The sequence below is a fragment of the Vipera ursinii genome (genome assembly GCF_947247035.1).
Source record: "Vipera ursinii genome assembly, chromosome: 2".
Lineage (NCBI taxonomy): Eukaryota > Metazoa > Chordata > Lepidosauria > Squamata > Viperidae > Vipera > Vipera ursinii.
The window spans coordinates 231,841,606-231,858,957 of record NC_139513.1 but is presented as its reverse complement, the minus strand read 5'-3'; the positions used below and the strand labels follow the sequence as shown (position 1 = coordinate 231,858,957).

At 35.9% G+C, this 17,352-nt stretch overlaps 1 protein-coding gene across 1 annotated transcript in view; it reads right to left on the bottom strand.

Annotated features, from left to right (window-relative positions):
• The window catches only part of NTRK2 (neurotrophic receptor tyrosine kinase 2), a gene marked incomplete at its 3' end in the record, with an annotated part of 190,785 nt that overhangs the window by 111,851 nt on the left and 61,582 nt on the right, over positions 1 to 17,352 (bottom strand). Inside the window, exons 11-12 of the mRNA XM_083355860.1 lie at positions 14,778 to 14,881; positions 13,460 to 13,559 (exon numbers count right to left, since the gene is read on the bottom strand). Of these exons, the coding sequence (XP_083211986.1) occupies positions 13,460 to 13,559; positions 14,778 to 14,881 (204 nt within the window). The remainder of the gene's footprint in view (positions 1 to 13,459; positions 13,560 to 14,777; positions 14,882 to 17,352) is intronic.

Here is a 17,352-nt window from a genome sequence, read left to right as displayed (position 1 = left end):
TGGGAATTCTAGTTCTGCCTCAGGCATGAAAGCCAAGTGGGTGATTTTGGGCCAATCATTCCCTCTTTGCCCAACTACCTCACAGTGTTGTTGTGGGGAAAACGAGGAGGAAAGAGCATCAGGTATATTATAAAAATAATAAAGGCAGGATAAAAAATATCTTAAAAAAACATTGCTACCCTTTCTTGTTCAACTTTTCCACAGAAAAGTCCCACCATGTACAACAAAATACGTAAGGCAATATTTGTCTTGTAGTTTCATTGTGATAGCAGAGTACCATTCTGATCTCAGTGCTTTAAACTAGCATCAATTTTCTCTTCAGCATTTTTGCTGCCAAAGTTCTTTAATAAATTATAAACATGTATATTTTTGCAGTACTTTTGCGATTTCTAACACAGAAAGATTCCGTGTAGAAAATTTGTCTCAACTGAAGTTGCCACATAGTTTGTTTGTTGTTTGTCTTTCCATTTATCACACTATATGTATCGATTAAAAAATTGGCACGTATAATGGGGTAAACAGCAATTACCTCATTTGAATTCCATCTGATTGCTAATTAAATACCTGAGGCAGCCAGATTATTTTCTGCTTCACTGTAGGTAACAGAATATGTGCAAAACCAAACAAGCTTACTAGATGTGATTTCATGTTTCTAATAGGGCTTGCCTAAATTCCTTTTTGTTGAAACAATCACTATTCCTTGCCACAAAAAGCCAAGAAAAACAGATAGAATAAAAGGGATTTGGCTAAATCACACACAGAAATTATCATCTTAAAGCAAGGGCAATCAATTACGACTGCCAGGATTCTGTAGTCATCTGTTTCAAGGGAAAGGCTTTAGGATATTAAAAAGATTAATTTTATGGGATAATACTTGCTGCAATGTCAACTGCTTCTGAATAATACCACATTCATTTTACCTTAATACTTCACAGTGAAATAAAATATAATGGCACTGTTAATCTTCTCAGCAAACTTGCTATGAACAGATATGCTTCAGCCACTCTGCTATAGTAGCACTTTAGTAGCATTTGAAGATTAGAAGTCAGTGTAAACTCATTGATTAATTAATCCTGTACAAAGAAGTTTATCATTTAGTAGAAAACTAAACAAGACAATGAGTTATTCTGAAGGAAAAAGTGTTTTTCCCTGTAAAAAGTAGCATCCTCAGCCAGATACCTTTCAGATATTTTAGAATGCCACCATCCTTGCTAGAAATACAATGAATGTTGTAGTGCATTTCATCTCAAATAAATAAAGTTAGGGGAGACCACACCATGGTAGTTCCAAGTATGTGTTACCTGTGCATGTGTGTGTATATGTTATTCAATGCTGATTGCCATTAGAACTATTTTAAAAAATATATAAATATAAACTTTGCTTTCACATACAGTAATTTGGAAATGATTAAGACCCTCACATGAGTAATAATTTATTGAGAGATTTAAAAAAAAAAGATTGCTGGTAAATTAAAAGGAAGGGAAAGAGGGAGAGAAGCAGGGAAGAAAGAAATGCAGCGATATTCTTCCCCAAAAGAAAATTTATCGAATTGTTCAGAACTGGACAAAAACAAGCAATTGGTGCTTTTCATTTGTTATTTGGATCTACCGGATTATTTTAGGCAGTAATGTTGCTTATTGTTACTTTATAATTTGTATATGATTTTACTTATTTTGTTTACTGAAAAGAAAAGAACATGCTTTCTTGTTTCTGCAAACCATTTTCTAGGCAAGAATGTATTAATATTTTATGTCATCAGCAAAATACAGGCATGGCAGTAGATAACTTGGAACATTTTTATATAAAATTTTATGAAGAACCGAAGTCAATACATCAGCATCTTACAATGAAAATATTCAAAGTCTACTACTATTTTATACGGCTTGCAACATACATTCAAATTTTCCTTCTTTTCTTAACAGCATGTATTTTTTAATCACCCATAGCTGAGGCAAATACTTACATTTGCACTTTCTTTTTATATGCTAGCCTCTACCGAACATGGGAATGACAAGAACAAAAAAAACCCCACAATATTTTAAAAACTCTGGATTATTTTCTTATCTCACATTGATAGTCAGGCCCAAGTAACAGGTGTAAATCTAATATGGACCCTTTACTGAGTAACTTTAGACAATTCCTAATGACTACCTTGCTTTTGCAAATGTTTAATCAATGCACAGGGAGGTTAATTGAATCATTGAGCAAGATCACATATCCTTTAGTTGCTGAAATAAGCTGCAGGCCTGGCTCCTTTTTAGCTTTCCTAGAACTTCTGCAAACATATAATCAGAGTAATAGGTACAAACCTTCTACTCTTCAAAAGTATCAGACTGCTGGATACTTAAAAATCTTTCTCAACACTCTTGTATGCTGATATATATATGAAAGGATATTTAAAATAAAAGGGAATTTACTGATGCAGTTGCTCTGGTGTTTCTGATATATGTTTGTTTGGGATTTTATGGTTTTAACTCTATACTGAATTCCTACTGTGTTGTTCCATAAATCTGCAAAGCAAATAAATATAGACTAAATAGGTGTTAAAGCTATATTTATGTACATTTCCAAAAAAAAATCCTTTCCAGTCATGGGGCTTGGTTTTTATGCAAGATAACTGTGGCAAGACTGTTGTATGCACAAAGGTAGAAAGATGTGGCAATACCCACAATTACAGAGTGATTGGTGAAGATAATGGAATATTCTGAGCTGGCCAAATTTACTTATTTGATTACAGAAAAGACAATATATTACTGGAAACTCTTTATGGACTTTTGGTGTAAAAGAAAAAATGAACTTATGATTTAAGGAAGAGGTCCCCAACCTTTTGGGCCCCAAGGACCATATCCATGAAGAGAGTTTTTTCCACAGACCTCTGATTTAAGGAATTGATGATTAGATAGGGTAGATTAATTTTAGGGGGGAAAAAGGTAAATTTAAAATTGTGTAAAACTGCTGTAAATAAGAATGGAAGTCACTTCTTTTTATATTTTTCTTTATTTTACTTTTTTCCTTTCCTGCACTTATAGCTATTTTCTTTTTTCTTACTTGCTTTGTATTAATCTGTATTAATTTTTAACTTTCACTCACATGTGCTCCAGACAGCTGCTCCTTGCAAGGAGACCACAGGACAGTGATTTTGATAGGTCTGAACACCGGGGAGAATAAGATTAGCTGTCTTGCTTGCAACCAAAGTGGAGCCTTTTAAAGGACACTAAGTTCATATTCAATACCTTACTTTATAAACACTTGTGGAATTTACCCATTAATTAATTTTAAGTTATCAGAGGACCTTCAGAATGACAAGTTGGAACGGGCCAGGTGAGTCTGCCTTCAATCATGAATGGAAGAAAGTTTTAATCATAACCTTAGAATTTAATGAATCTGAAATAAATAGGAAAAAGCTAAATAAGATTTTGATTTTAGAAATGTATAGACAGATTAAGGGTCTGGATAAAATTAGAATATTAAAATATGTTTCCAGGGAAAACATGAGAAATAGACACAACGGAAATAAACTGTGTGATACATAAAATAAAATTACATATATCAATAAATAAATATTATACATGACTCTTTGTGTTCATAACAATATGGAACAATATAGTGGCATGTGACTCCCAATTGAGATATGATGCAAATTAGATCTTACAGTAAACTATGTCCTCGGACAAGTGCTGGCTCTTCGGCTTTGAAACGGAGATGAGCACCGGCCCCTAGAGTCGGAAACGACTAGCACGCATGTGCGGGGGAACCTTTACCTTTTTATTGGTTAAATAGCAATCCTTGAGGAGCTGAACAATAATGTGATAAGTAGGGGTTGGAATGAAATGTTTGGATTTTTCCCCCTCTGCCACGGAATGAATCAAAATTATCTGTCAGAAGCTGCCATTTACCTTTTAGAGGAAGTCTGTTATGAAAGCTACATAGGGTAGCATCCAAGTTGCTTATTAGGGAACTAAATAAATTACACTATCATAATGCCAAGTTTACTTTTATTTATTTATTATGTATTTATATCCTGCCTTTATTGTTTTTGTAAATAATTCAAAGGGGAAAACATACCTAATACTCCTTTCCTCCACCTATTTTCCCCACAACAACAACCCCATGAGGCAAGTTGGGCTGAGAGAGAGTGACTGGCCCAAGGTCACTCAGCTGGCTTTCATGGCCAAGGCAGGACCTGAACGCATGGTCTCTTGCTTTGTAACCTGGTGCTTTAACCATTAGATCAAACGGAGTCAATACTTATGGTGTTTACAAAAATCATGAATGTTGACTGCATGCACATAGTTAATTAATGCCATGACTAGTTTTGTCCTGTCAAGAGAACTAATAAAAAAACAAGAAAGAATGTTGATTCAATATTAAATATTGATTAAAAGTGCATGTGTGCCATAAATGCAAAATTATTATCCTTTTTTTCCTTTTCAGCCCTTCTCAGATTCAAAAAAGTCACCTCAAGGGCAGAAGAAGGCCTTAATCAATTTTAACAAGTCTTTTTGTTCCTGTGCCATATCCTAATCCACTTTTCAAAATTCCCTCATTTTTCAAGCACATTGCCACATAGTGAAAGTCTGTTTAGAAGCTTCTGCTTGAGGAACACAAGTACAAAACCCCTTGGGCACACAAACAGATTTCATTCTACATCTGCATACACAACTTTCCCCCCCTGTTTTTAGTCCTGCTTTTAAACAGAAAATCAATGTTTATGTGATGATTTAGAATTTCTATTTAAATTTTAAATTGGTCAGCTTCCATCCCAGAGGACTCAGAAATAGGTCAGTAAATCAGGTCAAACGTTCATGCTTATAACATCTCTTTTGTCTCTCGCCTTTTTCCACTTTTCTGGAGTATGAGGTTTTGATGAAGGGGATCTCTGAATACTCCTCCTGCAAGTAAGGACAGCGTGCTAATAAAAAGATGTTCTTATCTGTACAGAAGGAACACCCAACTATGTAACTATGTATGCTCTTATGGAGAAAAGGAGAGGGGTAGAATAAAAAGACCATAAGCAGATATTCTTACTGCGCTACAGCTGGGGATTGGATGAGATAAAAATAATGATTTACGCTCAGAAACAAATCAGGGAAACAAAAACTTTTCTCAGGACAAGTTGAAACCTGCCCTGCCTTATGCAACAATGTCAGGTTTTAAGTCCAGCAGTTGCATCTCTGAAATGTCATGACATCTTTGGGCTGTCACTCAGGCAACAAGTTAAGACAGGCTTTTCTACATGTTAAGCAGAGAGTATGCTTGGGTCAAAAATTCAGCTGATTTTTTTTTAATTGGTGGTTCCAATTTAAATTCCAAAGTCAGCTGCTTTGGGAATGCTCCGTGCAAACTTGATTCTGACTCCTTTAGTGGAATAGATTTTCAGCATTTTACTGTCAGCAGTAGTTCCGCTCCAGCCCTACCAGTCCCAACAGCCAATATCATTCCCAGGCCTAATGATCAACAACCAACTCCCTGGCCCTTCATTCCACTTGGCCCTACTGGGCTGGGGAAGAGGATGAGGCCTATCAGCAAGCAGCAGAAACAAAAGGGGAGACTCCAAAGAATTTCGTCTTGGATGGGCAAAGGCTTTGGACCATACCTCTAAATTGCTTCTGCCCATTGCTTCAGACCTAGTTACTGAAAACTTCTTTACAGAGAAATTTTTAGAGTTGGACTGTTCAAAACTATGCATGCAGCTGCATACACATCTTACCTGCCACTACTTATAGTTGCACTAACTGAGTAAAAGCCTTCGCAAATGAACATGCGTGTGTGCATGTGTACGCATCTAAGATAGGCCACTGGTTTCCATATTAAAAAGGAAATATGTACGATACCCACCAAGCAGTGTTATTCAATGGAATGATAGCACATGAAGGATTAAAACTTGCTTTCATAGGGTACAGAAACTTTTACTGTTATGGGATTATTATGGAATGCAAGATACTATAAATGTAGCATGGCATTAAAAGTAATTGGGTAAAAAGCATTTTCTCTACCATGCAGAAAAAACATTATGACTGACTCATTGGTACATCATCAATATTTTAATAAATAGAGGCTGTCCATATTCATTTAACCTCTGCTCTAAGGAGAATGTATTGCTATTGACAGCAGTGAGTATTACTTACTATACATGGTGTTCAATTCCTGCCTTCCTATAGTAATATGAAACTACTAGCCTGCGCTATAACTTCTCTTAATGAATTACGGCCCTCTTTGCAACAGTTAGAAAGCAAAAAATATTTTGAAGCAGTGCTTTTTTTGTAAAAGAAAAAGGTGCCAGAACTCACACATGTCATACCCGCCTTGCCTACCCTACAAGGTTCCATTCAAAACAGGTGCCGGAACTCTGTTCTGAGCGTTCTATGACAGAAAAAGCATTGTTTTGAAGTATAACACAGAATGCAGCTAGAGATGAATACCAATTACTCAACTGTATACAGTTAAAATAATGAAAATACTTTTGTGTTTTGAATTCAATTCAATAATAGCTATGGATTCTGGGGGGGGGAATTATATGTTTTACATTGGAGAGGAATACTAGTAAATACTAAGGAAAAGTCACAAATTATATGTAACTGTAAAAATAACTGGTGAAAATGTGGTATCTGAGCTGATAATTGTGATAATTGGCTGGAAGAGGCCAATCTTGGGTCAGGAATAAAAAGATGGAGGATGGGAAAATAGAAGAAATGATTTTACAGTAAGCGTAGTTGAAAGGTAAGGTTAATTTTGCCTTCAGTGCTTACTGTTGAAAATGTACATATGCGCATACTACAACGTGTTATCATTGTTAACATAGCTCATATGTGGGAAGAGCTAAAGAAATCCCTGGCAAACGTAGTCCTTTACTGTATCTTTTTTACATTTCTTGGTAAAAATGCAGAACTGTGTTATCCACATTGATCAAATTATTATTTAAAACATCATTCCAGCACTTTTCTGTAGCAATGATTACCCTTTAGAAAAATAATTTCCTTCCCTTATCTTTCCCTTTCCCTGAAATAAAAGATACCAAAAGAGGCAAAGAAACGCCAGTTATGATTGCTTTTGCTTTTTTTGTGTGTGTGTAAAATCTCCACATTTTTCATTTAGTGTTCTCTTAGGCCCCCCCCTCCACCTTTCTTTTTTGAAAAACTGCTGTTTTCTTGATCGTCATGGAATTTTTTTGAAGCTGAAATACATGCTAAAATTCTAATGCAGAATTTGGAATTCTGTATTAAATCAGGATTGTTCCTAATACATTTATTAGCAAAACTCCCTAAGAATCTCTGATTTGGGGTAATGAAGAGTCCCTAACCTCTGTACATGTATGCTACTTTTGGTGTTTTTTTCTCTGCAGAGACAAATTCAATTTCTGAAATGAAGTGAATAAAACATAACATGGTAATTGTGTACTTTCTACCATTTATTATGGCATCAAAGATTACAAGATAAAAAGTATAATGAAAAGTATAATGCTAAGTTAACCTATTTTTAAGGTCTTGAAAATTGTAAAAGCATTTGCACATTTATTTCATTTGAAAGCCAACATCAACATGTCTTCAATGAGCATGAACAAGCATCATAGTAGTTTCCCCAACTTGTATTTGAATTTGAAGTTTGATTATTGTAGTACTGACACATCTGGGAAGCATCGGTTCCATCATATTATGTAGACAAATGTGGTGTTCCTACACGTAAAAACTATTCCCAGTCATTCTGATGCCAAGATTAGACATTTGAAGAATTAAATGTATGCATAAATATATCTTTTCCTATTAATCTGAATGTCCAGACTCTGGAAGATGCATGTACACTTGAAATTCAGAATGCTATATATTTTATTAAAACAAAATAAATAATGAGGGATATCAATCAAATTATTCCTATTTATTGAATAAATGTACCAGTAATTTCACATAGTTGATTTTTGGGGTCTAAAAGGACATAAAACAATTAGTTTTTTGATCTATTATCATTTTACTTTATTCCCAGAAGTATTTGTGATACCCTTTGCTTCTAAAAAGTCTTAGAAAGTAGAGAATACTCCAAACTACAAATATATGTGTATTATAAAGAGTATCAGAAACTCTCCTAACTGCAAGACGTGCTCCATTAGTAGCAACAGCCATTTCACTTCTACACATAGTAAGAAATGAAGGATGCATCTGTATTATTTGCAGAAGTAAACAAAACAATTAATGCAAATAAGAACTCTGTACGTTCAAATTCCTGTCACTCTCCTATGCACATTTACCCAAGAGTAATCCTATTAATTTGTTAAACAACAAGCTTAACTTAATTGCATGAGCTGTGTTTAAGCATTTACCAATCTTCATGCACTGAAATAGGTGATCTAAAAGGGAAGTATACTCAGACTGATTAGAAGACAAATATAGCTCTCCATCTGATCCAGGATATTTTAAAGCATTTTCTACAATTGGGAGATGGGGTGCCTTCAAGTCAGTACTGTCAGTGAATGCCTGGACTAGTCTCTGTAGTTTACTTGGCAACATTTCAGAAGTACTTTGCCATTGCCCCTTTCCTAGGGCTGAGAGAGCGTGACTGGCCCAAGATCCCCCAGCCAGCTTCAGGCTGAAGGGATTACAGGTTGCCTTAGCTGCTGTCCCAAATGGCTCTCTTCTATTTTCTAAAAAGTTTATCTTAAATAGGTTTTACATCCTGAACAAGAAATAAATATTCCCAAACTAGATAACGTGTCTTTCTTATAAGTTAACCCACAACTCTACACTTTTGTTAACCTGAAACATTTTCTTCTTCTTCTTCTTCTTCTTCATCATACATTAATGCGTAGTGTACTTCTAATATATAACCCATTTTTAAAAAAACTTTAAAACTATAAGCATAGGTTAAAACATTTCTAAATTACATTTGAGAGAGAGAGAAAGAGAGAGAGAAATTTTATTTTCAATCATCTTTTAAAACTAATTAAGAAATCTAAAATAGAAAATCTGGGAAATACAACTTCTTAAAAAATCTTTTCCTTCTATGTACGGTAATTATTATCACCTCTGACTTGTACTGACCTTAGAATTAGACAAAAAAAGTGACTCATGACATACAAAAATATTTTATCTAAAGAATTGGAGTTTATATTAAGGTGCAGGAATGTTTTTCCTTTATATTTTTATATTCAAATCAGAGAAAACCCTTAAAAACTATTACATATAACCTAATAAATATGATTGTATAACTAGAGCTGTTCAATTCCTTGGTAAAAGGTGCTTTGGAATAAGTGAGCGCACATACCAAGCACCTCTTTTCATATTGTTAAAACAGCCATGTTTTCTTCCAGGATCATGAGGCTGTTCTGAAACCTGCTCCAAAGCAACTTCACAAACAGCCATTCAAGCCTGGAAAAAAGATAGGGATGCTTTAAGGATCTGAAAAGACCCTTTTTTATGTGTCCCACACATTCAAAACCCTTCTGAAACAATGGCAAAGGCTTAATTATAACCTTGCTTACTGGAAATGTGGAGGCCAAGATCCCATCCCTATGCAAATAAATATACTTGCAATATTTTGTGTGTGGGGGGAAGAGAGACAGAGAAACAGAAACACACAGAGAGTCAAGGAACATTTATAAAAAGACACAGAATTGGAATGTGCTCAGGTGACATGATAATCAACAGTCTGCCTTCTGAAACATCCACTCAAACTGCTATTCCTCTTTTTATTTATTCAAAGTAACCACACTGGGATAAAAAGTGACATGGTGTGAAATGAACTTGAAGCATTGAAGGGAAAGGAATCAGCCATGAAGAAAAATGAAAAAGGACTAGGATTCTATGCTCTGCAAAATGCCATTTTTGCATCAGAATATTTAACGTTTAGAATATTTAACCTTTAATAGTATGTTAGCCTACATCTGCTTGACGTACAAAATACTGTACTGTAAATCTTTGTAGATGTAGTACTATGTTGTTAACTTCAACAAGCAAGGCTTCCGGTCTGCGCGCGCGGCACCAGTGGACGCGCAGGAAGAAGCCTCTCCCCTCTGTCCGATCTATCTTCCTTGGAGGACCCTGAAAAGGGTCAAAAGTCACCCTGGAAGGGCGACCACTGTGAGGAGGCCCTCCTTGTGATCGCGGAAGGGTGGCAGCCCTCTGTTTGATCCAGAGCAGCTCCTCCCGCCTGAAGAAGAAGAGATCGGCCATCAACATGGCCGATCACTAAGCCACTCCCTGCCGAAAGCCAAAATCACCATCAAGCACAACGAAGCAATTTGGAGGATTTGGGTGAGACCTTACCTTTCTTACTTCCCTAATTACTTCCCTGTGGGACTCTTCTGAAAATCTTCTCCCCCTCTCTTGAAAGATCAGTGACTGCTTACTTGGGGAACTAAAACCTTAAAGCCTCAAAAGAAACCAAATGACTAAGCTAAATAATTAAACAGCCCTATTTGTACCTCTGGAATTTTTGGGCTACTAAAACGTTCTTATCTCTGTGGGGACCTTCTATCCTATTTATTGCTAAAAAATGGACTAATTGGATAAAAGCCTCATATTAGTCTGGAAGAAGATTCTACATGCTATTGAGGACATCTTGTGGCGAAACCTGGTATAGCAAGTAAACCTTTTTTATTGTGAGATCTGGCTGTAACAAGTGTGTCCTTGACATTATCTGTAAAGATAAGAATTGGGAACACCTGGCACTGAAAACAACCTTTAGGAATAGTGGAGGTGGACATTCACTGACTCTTATTAAAATAGCCTCCACTAAAGGCCTATCTGTAACATCAAAGAAATGGAGGATTATATGCCACCACTTGACTATAAACTTATACTTGATACAATTTTGGCAATGACTGAACAAATGAAAGCCAGACTTAAGGACAAATCTGACAGCATAAACCCAATAAATGAGACTCTGACTTCAATCGATGAACTGACAATCCAAAAACTAACAGAAGAGGAGGAAATCAACAACAAAATAGGGGACTTTAAAGAACAACAAGTACAATTTACTGAGAGCCTTAATGCCCAAACTTCAATTTCAACTATAAAATCTACAATTCAACAAACAACAGAAGCTGAAGCAATACTAAGATGGAGGATGCCAAAGGCCTTCAAATACAGTACATTAAGAATCTAACCAACCAAGCAAAAACTATAACATCGGACATGACCTCTTACCTAAGCCAGATGGGACCAAAAGAAGGAAGACCAGACTGAATTAATGAGAACTATACTATGCCAAACATGGAGACCTGATTTATTACAACGACAATTTAATGACTATAAAGGGGTCACTCTCTTTGAAAAATTGACAACTGGGTGATCTCCCTGGATTCAAACAATGTGTGTAGGAAGAAAGGGAGACACATTTGAGAAGTTAAAGGCAATGATATGGAAGCCTGCCTGGCACAAAAAGAAACCTAGAGTTAGTTTTAAAATGGGGTTTTTTAATGTTGGGATTTGTAACAATAAAGCTTAAAATTGCTTTTAATGGGCTAAGGGGAACTGTTAAAAAGATATAAACTGATTTTATATCAGGACCTAGATTTTTAAGGGAATGAAAATTAGCTACTAGAACATAACTTTGAATTGTATTATAGAACTTGGAATGATACAACAAAAGATACCTTGCTAATTACTGATAATTACAAAGATGATAGAATATGTTTTTGAAATATAACAAGAATGCACTTAAATGAACAATGTATGTATTTCAGATATGATAACTACTACATAATGAAATAGGGGAAATGTGGGTTACCTGAAAATTAAGTTTCTTAGATACCATAGGCTAATTTGGAGCACTGTATTGAAATTAGATAAAACTTAAAAACAGGACATGGATAAGTATCTGTGAAAATGTATTGATAATTGTTCTAATTGACTCTGTCACAACCAGAAATGTATTAATTTGATTTTGATATTATGATTAAGGGAATTGGAGAGGGAATTTTTGTTGATCTATCCTGACCTATGTACAAAAAGATTTTGTTATTGGACTTTTGATTATCCAATCACCACACTGTTTCATAAATATTTTGGATGTAAAATTAGAAAATTAATAAAACTTTTTTTAAAAAAATAAAAATAAAACCAAGCACAAATATAGTTTTACTACATACAGTATATCCTTACAGATTCCTGAAAGAATACTAATTACCTAGAACAATGGTTTTTAAACTGTTTCAGGCAAATACCGTTTTTCCTGGGCTTAAATAATGCCATTAACACAGAAAAAAACCCAACTTTATTGTTTTCACAAGCATCTTAGCAATGGTAGTCCCAAATTGGGTCCACGATTTAAAAAGTAGCAATTACCCCAGTTTAAGATCCACTGACCTAAGCTAAAACCTTGACTTTAGAAGTGATGTCTGCAGTTTTGTCTGAAATGATATAGGGTTGGACCTCCAAGGTCCCTTCCAACTCTATTCTGTTCTGTTCTATGACCCTCCTTCCTTGGTAATTTCTTCTCTGATTCATGGATTAAAGCCAATTTTCACTGGACCATCTATCATGCAGGCACTGCTGCTCTGCTCCTGGGTAACAACCATTTTAAGTAAAGAACTTACATGAACAATTGTGTGGGTTTTCAGCTGATATTATCACCACAGGAATGTCAGGGTAGTTTGAATCTCACTGCAGCCTTGAGAATAAAAATGTTTTTTTCTTCTTTTTTTATCTAAAACTCACTTCACATAAAAGTCAGACAAAACACCTCATTATGGTAAGAAAACTGGTGAAAGAAGGACCTAAAACAGATTTATGTATATTCTTTGCATATAAATAGATGCTACTTCCCTATCTTTACTTAAACTGGTTCTTTTACAGTGGGAGTACTGGGCAGGGGGATTGTGTGGCGGGTTGGACTAGATGACCTACAAGGTCCCTTCCAACTCTGTTATTCTGTATTCTACTTCTTTACATAGCAATTAAGTCTATTTTAGGAATAAACCGTACCTACTTTTTGGAGGAATGTAATCATATCAGAATTATAGTAATTTAGAACTGATGACAGGATTTCATGCCCTTATCTTAAGGATCCATGGATAAAAAACAATGCTGGTTAACACAAGGAGAAGAAACATGGTTATTGGCAGCTCCTCTGGTTGGTCAGTGAGGAAAATATATTGAAGCGGGGGAGGTGTTGAAGAAATGTTTAGGCAAGGTCCAATCTAAAGTCCCCAGACTTCATATGAAAAGTTCTTCAAAAATAAAATAACTGTAATATTTCTTGCAAAATATATTACTATATATCAATCAAGTGAGGTGGAACCTACATTGCATGTAAATTAATTTCTGTCAGAACCATCAATCCACTGAAAATCATTGAATTCAACAGAAACATTGCAACAGAAATATGTTACCTATACATATTTAAACAATTTGAATAACTGTTTGAATAAGAGAACTGAACTGTATACCTGTTATTGTCTAAATAACTATGTAAAACAATTAGCAGAGAAGCATATGGAAAGAAGAATTAAAAGGAGTCATCTTACCTTTCATTCCAAACTTAGAATGTCTTCCAAACTTGAGAATAATGAGCATAATAACTAAGCCAGTGCACACCAGTGCAGCAATTCCCACTACAACATACACCTAGGAATAAAACAAACAACAATAAATCAAACTGCACAATTTTTTCAATTTTCACTATTCTAATAATATTAATTAGATTATTTGGTATTAATATTAACATAACATATTGTCAAGGGATGCGGTGGCTCAGTGGGTTAGGACGCTGAGCTTGTCAATCAGATGGTTGGCAGTTTGGCGGGTCGAATCCTGAGTGCCACATAACAGAGTGAGTGCCTGTTACTCGTCCCAGCTTCTGCCAACCTAGCAGTTCGAAAGCACGTAAAAATGCAAGTAGAAAAATAGGGACCACTACAGTGGGAAGGTAACAGCGTTCCGTGTGCCTTTGACATCTAGTCATGCTGGTCAAATGACCATGGAGACGTCCTCGGCCAAGCACTGGCTCTTCGGCTTTGAAATGGAGATGAGCACCGGCCCCCAGAGTTGGAAATGACTAGCACGCATGTGCGGGGGAACCTTTACCTTTACCTTTTTAACATATTGTCAACATTCTTAAACATATAGTATGGGTGTGTGGAGGGGTTTTTTTCCATTCAATCATGTCAGATTATCAGAGGCTACCTGGACAAGTTCCTGCAGTTTTCTTGGAAAAAATTTTCAGAATTGTTTTGCCATTGCCTCCCTTCTGGGGATGAGAGAAAGTGACTGGCCCAAGGATATCCTGCTATTATTATGCCTAAGGCAGGACCAGAACTTTACATAGCTCCTCTAACTTGGCATCTTCTAAATGCGCTTGGACTACACGTACCAGAACTCCGAGCTTACTAGTAAAATCAAAGGATAGACATCTGGAGACTGTAATCCAAGCACATTTAGAAGATGCAGAAAATTAAATGAAGGAAATGTGAACATGATTTAAACCATGATGTGCCAATCTTTTGGTCATCTCAATTATTTCAGGGTGCACTGTAGCCTTTCAGTTAGCATTATGCTTTATTTTACATGCTAAAGGAAACAAGTTCAAAGTGTAAATGAAAGCTACATTTTTGTGGCTTTGGAGCCATCATTTCCTAGTATGAGCTGAAATGCATGAATCAAATTATGTAAATAATGTTATGTCTAAATTTGACCAGCTTGTCCTTACAAAATTGCTTCACGTTAAAAAATGACAGCTAAAAGCTCCAGGGTACATGCAAAATAGTGTCTTGTTGCAAGCTAAAATATCCTAGGCCAACTAGATTCTTACTGAGAAAGTAACCAGGAAATGATATTTATACTTACAGTGATGCTATCTTCATTGTCTTTGTTTGACACATCCGTAGAAGTAACTTGATTACTATTATTTGTAGTGTCTTCAAAATCATTTGTTGGTGTTCCATAATCTTCTAAGAGAAAGGACATATTTATTTTCTTTCAGTATTGTGATGTTTTTTTGTGTGTGTCTGCTAAAAAAGCTAAACACATACAATTAAAATTTCCAAAGATTTTGGAACACACTGTTCCAATTCTATCTACTTATTTGCCACGTTGCTATATGACTTGTTTAAGACTGTAGGTGCATGGAAGTCAGAATGAAGATTATGTGAAATAATGAAAGAGATGTGCAGTTATTTAGAGGGAAGGAGAGAAGCTACACTCATATGTACTATGAGACAGAATACTAGACAAAATGGAGATACTTGTAGAAAACTGGAAATATTCATGATTGCCTGAGACAACTGAAATTCCCTAGCTTTTTCTGCTGCTTCTGATCTGCTATTGTTTGTGGGTTCTGTGTGTATTTTTAAATCTGAAAAAGGAACCTATTTTCAAACAAAATGCAAAGATTTTAAAAGATGTGGGAGTGTTTTTAATGTAGTAAATCTGGGAATTTTTAAGATGGAATATAATAAAATCTATTAATACAATAAAAATTAAATTATTGCACAATGCAGAAACATTCCAGACCGGCAAAAAAGCTAACTTCCAGCTAACATACCATGCAATAGGAAAACAATTTAATTCATGTAGGAATCTGGATGGACAAAAGAATAATTTTTTTGAAAAGCTGTTCAATAATGTCCCCATTAATTTTCTTCTAAATTTCTTTAACTGATACAAAAATGTGTTGAAATAAAATTAAGACTGCACAAATGAGAACTTGAGAGAAACAAAATTCACAGATTTCTCTCTCCCTGGTGCAAGGTTGGCCAGAATTCAAGTATTGTGAGGAATAATGCTGCCTTTTGAGAAATGCTAACTATTTAAGTTTGGGATTAATTATTTAATATTCCAAGCAGAATAGGAATGATTTTGATTCCTGCAAAATTCTCTGTAATTCTGTGATGTGACTTGGATATCAAGTAGTTGAGAAGATTGTAGTGTATGGCCCATGCAAAGTACAGACACAATATTTGCATTTTGGAGAATTTTACTTGATAGTAAAGATTCCCAAGTGTTAACAAGGAGGAGGGGGAGAGAAGGATTGGTTCCCATCATCAATTCTACTAGTTTTTTTTAAGCCAATCTGCTCCTGAAGGTGTTAGACAGGCGACCCTATCTGACTACACCATTTTTTTTAAAAAAAGTGGAGATTGGTGAGAAGTTCTTTTTAAAAAGGAAAGGGTTTTCAGCCTAGCCTTCCAAACCTAGAAGTCAAAAATTTTGCCCATGACCTATATATATTTTAAAATTTAAAAATGCAAACACAATTAAAGCCACTTGCAGAGTGTATTCCTGACAGGCTTAATTAGCAAGCACAATTCCTCTCAAGATTCAAGAAAGTCATAAAATTCAAAAGCAAGAGTGAGGTTATTGTCACATCAAGCTTCCATTCTTTTATCATTTCTTAATACAGCCCAAAATTTATGTCGCTAAGTGAGAAATTTGTTAAGTGAGTTTTGCCCCATTTTTATGACTCTTCTTGCTACATTTGTTAACTTATGTACGGTCACTCATGCGCTCGTGACCTCTCGCCTAGACTACTGTAATGCTCTCTACATGGGGCTTCCCTTGAAGACTACTCGGAGGCTCCAACTGGTACAGAATGCGGCCGCGAGAGTTGTCTTGGGAGTTTCCCGGTACTCCCATGTTACACCTTTGCTCCGTGAGCTGCATTGGTTACCAGTTGTCTTCCGGGTAAGGTTCAAGGTTTTGGTTATGATCTTTAAGTCCCTACATGGCATGGGTCCGCGATACCTCGAGGACCACCTGCTGCCGGCGTCGACTCCCCTCCGCCCTGTGCGTGCCCACAGAGAGAGCCTCCTCAGGGTGCCTCCGGTCAAGGAATGTCGACTGGTGGCCCCCAGGGGGAGGGCCTTCTCTGTGGGTGCTCCGGCATTATGGAACCAACTGCCAGTTGAGCTCCGGACGGCATCAGACCTCCGATCCTTCCGTCGCGGGTTGAAGACCCATTTATTTGAACTAGCGGGTCTGGCCTGATGGGGGTATATGGGTTTTTATAGGCTTGTTTTATCATTCTTGTTTTAACTTGGGCATTGATTTAATTGTTTTTTTAATTTTTGTATTGTTATTTATATATGCCCTGTGAACCGCCCTGAGTCCCTTAGGGAGAAGGGCGGTATAGAAATCTCAATAAATTAAATTAAATTAAATTAAATTAACTGAATCACTGCAGCAATTAATTTAGTAACATAGCTGTTAAGTGAATCTGGCTTCCCCATTGACTATGCTTGTCAGAAGGTGGCAAAAGGTGATCACATGACCCCAGAACACAGCAACGGTCATAAATGTGAATCCTGAATTTTGATCACATGATTATAGGGATGCTGCATTGGTCATCAGTGTGAAAAATGGTCATAAGTCACTTTTTTCAGTGCCATTGTAACTTCGAACAGCCACTAAATGAACTGTTGTA